The 5,003-nt window shown below is 59.1% G+C and overlaps 1 protein-coding gene across 1 annotated transcript; it reads left to right on the plus strand.

Moving 5' to 3' along the window:
* Positions 1-269: 269 nt before the first annotated feature.
* On the plus strand, positions 270-5,003 carry LOC104912112 (tyrosine-protein kinase BTK-like). Its single transcript, XM_010715028.3, has 6 exons — positions 270-450; positions 1,377-1,444; positions 2,661-2,843; positions 2,953-3,051; positions 3,242-3,307; positions 3,829-5,003. The coding sequence occupies exons 3-6, from the start codon at positions 2,703-2,705 to the stop codon at positions 4,213-4,215; spliced, it is 693 nt and encodes a 230-aa protein (XP_010713330.1). The 5' UTR covers positions 270-450; positions 1,377-1,444; positions 2,661-2,702; the 3' UTR covers positions 4,216-5,003.

Below are 5,003 nucleotides of genomic sequence, written 5' to 3' on the forward strand. Positions count from 1 at the left end.
CTGCAGGGACACGGGGTGCAGGAGAAGCCCTCCTGCCCTTCACACACACCACCCACTGCCCACCCCACAGCCCAGCTCCCAGCCCCAGGCCTGGTTCTCACACTCCAGCCCTTCTCCCCAACCCCTCGTCCTGCCCTGTGTCCCTGCTGCCGTGTCCCCACACCCGGGCCTGCTGGTGGCACTGTGAAGGTAGCAGTGTGGAGGTGGCCCCGGCCATCTCCAGGAGGAAACGCAGCTGCTGCTTTGAGTCAGAAACTCAGAAAAGGGGAACTGAAAGGGTGGGGTTGGCCGGCCCCATTCTTCCTCCCTGCACGGCAGACCCCAGCGCCGTCCCTGCGCTGCGTCCCCACAGCCGCCCCGACTCGCGGTGCTGGGCCGCTCGGGGCAGGCGTGGGGCAGCAGGCACAGCACAGCACAGCAGTGTCCATCTGGGGCGGCCGGGAGGGCTCGGTGAGTGTGGGGCACCCAGGGTGGGCTGCAGCCCAGGGTCGTGTGGCAGAAAGAGATGTGACGTGGGCAACACGAGGGCTCACTGTCTCACACCTCTGCTGTGTGCCCCAGGGCGGTGCTGAGGATGGGGGAGGTATCCCAGGTGCTGGGCAGCTGTGGTGTGCCACGACAAGCAGCCCCATTTGGGCCATGAGGCCCGGATGCACTCTGAGCTGGCGGCATCCATCCTGCTGCCACGAGGATGTGGGGCGCAGGGCCCTGGGTGTATCAGAGCTGAGGGCTGTGGGGCTATGCCAGAATAGGGGGGTTTGTGGGTGCTAGGAGTGTGCTGGAACCACCTGTCAGGGTGCTGGCTGGGTGCTGGTGGCACTGAGGCTGCACGGAGCACGGAGTGGGGGTGATCTGTGAGTGCTGGAGTGCACTGGAGCAGGGGGTGAAGGTACTGGGAGTGCCTTTCCACACTGAATCCCTGCTCCTGTCCAGCCATTGTGCAGGGTTGCCTGCTGCAGCTCCCCTCCCTTCTTCAACACCCCAACAGGGTGTAGTTCTGGTGGCACTGAGCACAGTGGCCACGTCAAAGCACTCCTGTCCGAGGTGTGACAGTGGCAGGAAGTCACATTATCTAGGGGGGACGCCTCTGCTCACCCTCTCGCCACCTCTGCTGTTACAGTGAGGCAGCGATGGCTGACTGGGGAGGTGAGTACTGCCGGGCAGCCACCAGCACAGCGATGGGGTCTGGTGGCCCTGCACGCATCAATCCCTTCCTTGTCCCTACTACACACCTGGCAGAGAGGGGCAACTGGGGAGGAATGTGCTGGGTCAGAGATGGGGAGGCTGCGCTGGGGACAGGGTGACTGCACTGTGCTGGATCAGAGCATCCTTCTGCGACACTCACCATCCTTTCCTCCCTGGTGTCACCATGCCAGAGGACACAGCGAGGACCTGTCCATTCTGCCCATCACTGCTGGGGGTGACACAGTTGCTGCAACACAAGGTAAGGCTCCCTGCATCCCATGGCCTGTGGGTCAGTGGTCACCGCAGCCACCTGCCCTGTCCCCAGTTCTCTCAGCCCTCATCCCTGGATCAGCCAGAGACTAGTGGTTCTTCAGATAACCCATTATTTTTAAGTTGTTTTTACTTTTAAACCACCCAAAGAACCCTAAGCAATAGGACCCACAGTGGAGGACAGGGGGAGCCCTGGGGTGGGAGAGCCCCATTGCAGGCACGCAGGGCTGGTTTGCTGCCACAAGGTCTGTGGTGAGGGTCTGGACATTGGAGAAGATGGGAGGGACACCCTGTTCCTGCCCCCCTGCTGGGCATGCCATGGGAGAAGCACAGTGGACAGAGCCATGTAGGAACCTCTGGTCCCCTTGTAGTCCCTGCAGTGAGCAGGTGGGCTGCACAGATGTGTAGCAGGGACCTCACTTTTCCAGGGAAAAGAGAACAAACTTGAGGTGAAGGGGTAGAAGGCACAGAGAAGGTACTGGGGGCATGGATCAGTAGTGGCTCTGTGCGGCTCAGCAGTGGGACCAGGAGCTGGTTGCTCACAGCCCTCCACGGGAGCAGCTCACACCTTCAGCCATAGGATGCTACAGACATCCAGACCCATTCCTGGAGAGGGCCAGGAGCTGTGCTGATGGGGGCTGCAGGAGGATTTAAGCACTTCTATGTGCTGGCTAAAGGAAATGCTTTGAGCTCGGCTCACATGGAGAAGGGAGTTTAGCATTGTCTGTGTGCTCTTGCAGGCTCCCTGGGCAGAGGGGGGAAGGATGGCTCTAGAGCTCTTTGCTCTTGGCAGCACAGCACTGCAGGCATTTAGGGCCAGGACTGACCCCTGTTTTTTTGTGGACCTGCCCCCCACAGCTGTCCCTTGTGCAAGGCAGAGCCCAAGCAGCTCAGTGGGAGGAAACAGCCCACACAAACACAGCAGTGCTGAGAGGAGGAGGGAGAGTGCTGGGTGTCACAGCTTGGCCTCTGTGCTCCTCCCCGAGGCGGCGTTTCTCACAGCCTCCTCAGCTCCCTCCCATCTAGCCACCAGCACCCAGCTGAAGCTGGAGCCCGTAGGCTGGCAGCTTGGTCCTCACCATGGCATCTCAAGAGGGAAGCAACAGGGAGAGGTCACCCCATAAATACCCTGTATGTGCGTGAGGTCTGGCTGCAGGCAGGTGTTGGGCTGAGCAAGAGCAGTGTCATTGTCACCCTGCACCCAGCAACCCCGTGAGCACGGCGAGGCGGCAGCTGGGGTGGCTGACATGGCCAGCATCATCCTGGAGAGCATCTTCTTGAAGCGCTCGCAGCAGAAGAAGAAAACATCTCCCCTCAACTTCAAGAAGCGCCTGTTCCTGCTGACAGAGAGCAAGCTGTCCTACTATGAGTACGACTTTGAGCGCGGGGTGAGTCTGTGGGGCTGCTGGCGGTCTCTCACCAGCACAAAGCATGGGGATGAGGGTTTCCCCAGGTCCCCACTTTGGGGATCATTCAAACTAATCTCGTCTCTTGCAGCGCCGAGGCAGCAAGAAAGGGTCGGTGGACATTGAGAAGATCACCTGCGTGGAGACGGTGGTACCCGAAAACAACCCTCCCCCTGAGCGGCAGGTCCCGGTGAGCGTCCCTGCTGCTGCCCCCTGTGCTGTTGCTGGGGCAGCGCTGTCTGGCTCGGGGCTCTGTGCACACAGCCCAAACTATACTGATGGCCAGCCTAACACAGAGCATGGGGCCGGAGAGGCAAGGGCTGTGAGTCCCACAGCTGAGCTGCAGGATGTCAGTGTCCGTCTCTCCCTCTCTCTTCCAGAAGAAAGGGGAGGATTACAACATGGAGCAGATCTCCATCATTGAGCGGTTCCCCTACCCCTTTCAGGTGAGTTCTTATCATACTCACTTCACCTTTCTGCTCCATCTGGCTGCAGGGCAGGAGCTGGCATTGCAGCAGGGGTGAGAAGAGCAGGGAGACGTGAGAACAAGCACAGCATCATTTTGGGGACACCCTGCTGCTGTGTGGGGCAGGCTGGTGAGCCTTCACGGGCAGTGAGGAATCGGGCAGCTCTGGGAAAGGAGGTGGATGCCGGCTCTGAGCTTTGTCCTGTAGTTTTCAGCCCTCTGGCCAGTACTGGAGGGATGGATGCTATTTGCTCACTCAACCCAGTTGCTCACACTCACTGGTACCCAGCATGGCCCCCAGCACAATGAAAGTCAGACAAGGAAGTGGAAAGTCTCAGGGGAAGGGGCTTATTTATAACATCTCTGTCACGGTTCCATGAGCACCACGGGGCCAGCACACAGCGGCACGACTCCGCACTGACTGCTCTGGCTGGCTGCAAGCCTCTGCTCTCCTATTTCCCCTCACGAGCCACGGCCCTGTGCTGAGCACACTGTCTACAGGTGGTGTACGACGAGGGGCCCCTCTATGTCTTCTCCCCGACAGAGGAGCTGCGCAAACGCTGGATCCATCAGCTGAAGAGCGGTGAGTTATGGGGCACCCAGCTGCGTGTGCGGCGTGACTCAGAGCACTGGGTTTCCGGGGGCTCGCTGCCTCGTGGTTACGATATCCCATATCTGCGGAAGAGAGCTCTATCAGAAAGTGCTCCCATGACGAGCGAAGTCATAAGGGCTATTCCCCTGCTTGCATCATTTGTACCGTCCCTGTGCTGGCACAAGCCTGGGGAGAGGGGCACTCACCTCCTACTGATTCCTACAGCATCGTCTGAGGCATCTTGCCATCCCACATACCTGCTCCAAAGCAGTTCAAGCAACTTCAGAAGTCACTGAGAGCTGGAGGAAATGGCAGATGTGGCCACAGAGCTCCACCAGTACACAAGGGGAGGGTAGAGCCCCCATTGCATTAGGAAGGAAATGAGGACAAAAAGCATATTAGGAGCCCAGGAGCATCTCCCAGCTCATCTCAAGCTCCATGTGATGCTGCTGAGCTGATGCTTTGCTGTGGAGCTGCTCTCTCCTCGAGCTGGGAACGTCTTGCTGCAATACTGCACAGAGAGGCTGGGCTGTTTGTGGTCAGCCAAAATCTGATGGAGCTGCCTGTGTGTCTGTGTGTGTATATTTCTGTGGCTTTGTGCTGGTGGGGTTAGATTAGCTGCTCAAATTGACTCAGGGAAGTTTGCCTGAGTGAGGAGGAAGCAGAGCGGGCTGATAACGAGGAAGTCAGTTATCTTACAAGAGCCCTGCTGCTCTGCCTGGCTGCCAGCCCCAGCCCCACTTCCCCACTCCAGGAGGATGGTGTGGTGGCAGTGGAAGCCACTGCAGAATCTGCAGGGAAAGAGAGAGAGAAAATGCTGGCTGTTTGCTGCTGGGATGCCCACATCCTGCTTCCTGGAGAGACAGGGCTCTGCAGGCAGTGGAGAGAGTGTGGGCCATCATCATGCTGAGGTGGCATTTAGGCACTTCCAAGTGTCCCACGGCTTGGGGATGAGCAGCAGGAAGTTGGTTGGTGCCTGCTTGAAGAGGGAGCAACCCCCCAGCAAGGAAGGTTGCTAAGCAGGCAGGGGATGGTAGCAGCATCCTGCCCTGCCTGCAGGAAAGCCAGGTCCAGCACTTCTGAG

This window comes from Meleagris gallopavo, chromosome 9 (assembly GCF_000146605.3).
Source record: "Meleagris gallopavo isolate NT-WF06-2002-E0010 breed Aviagen turkey brand Nicholas breeding stock chromosome 9, Turkey_5.1, whole genome shotgun sequence".
NCBI lineage: Eukaryota > Metazoa > Chordata > Aves > Galliformes > Phasianidae > Meleagris > Meleagris gallopavo.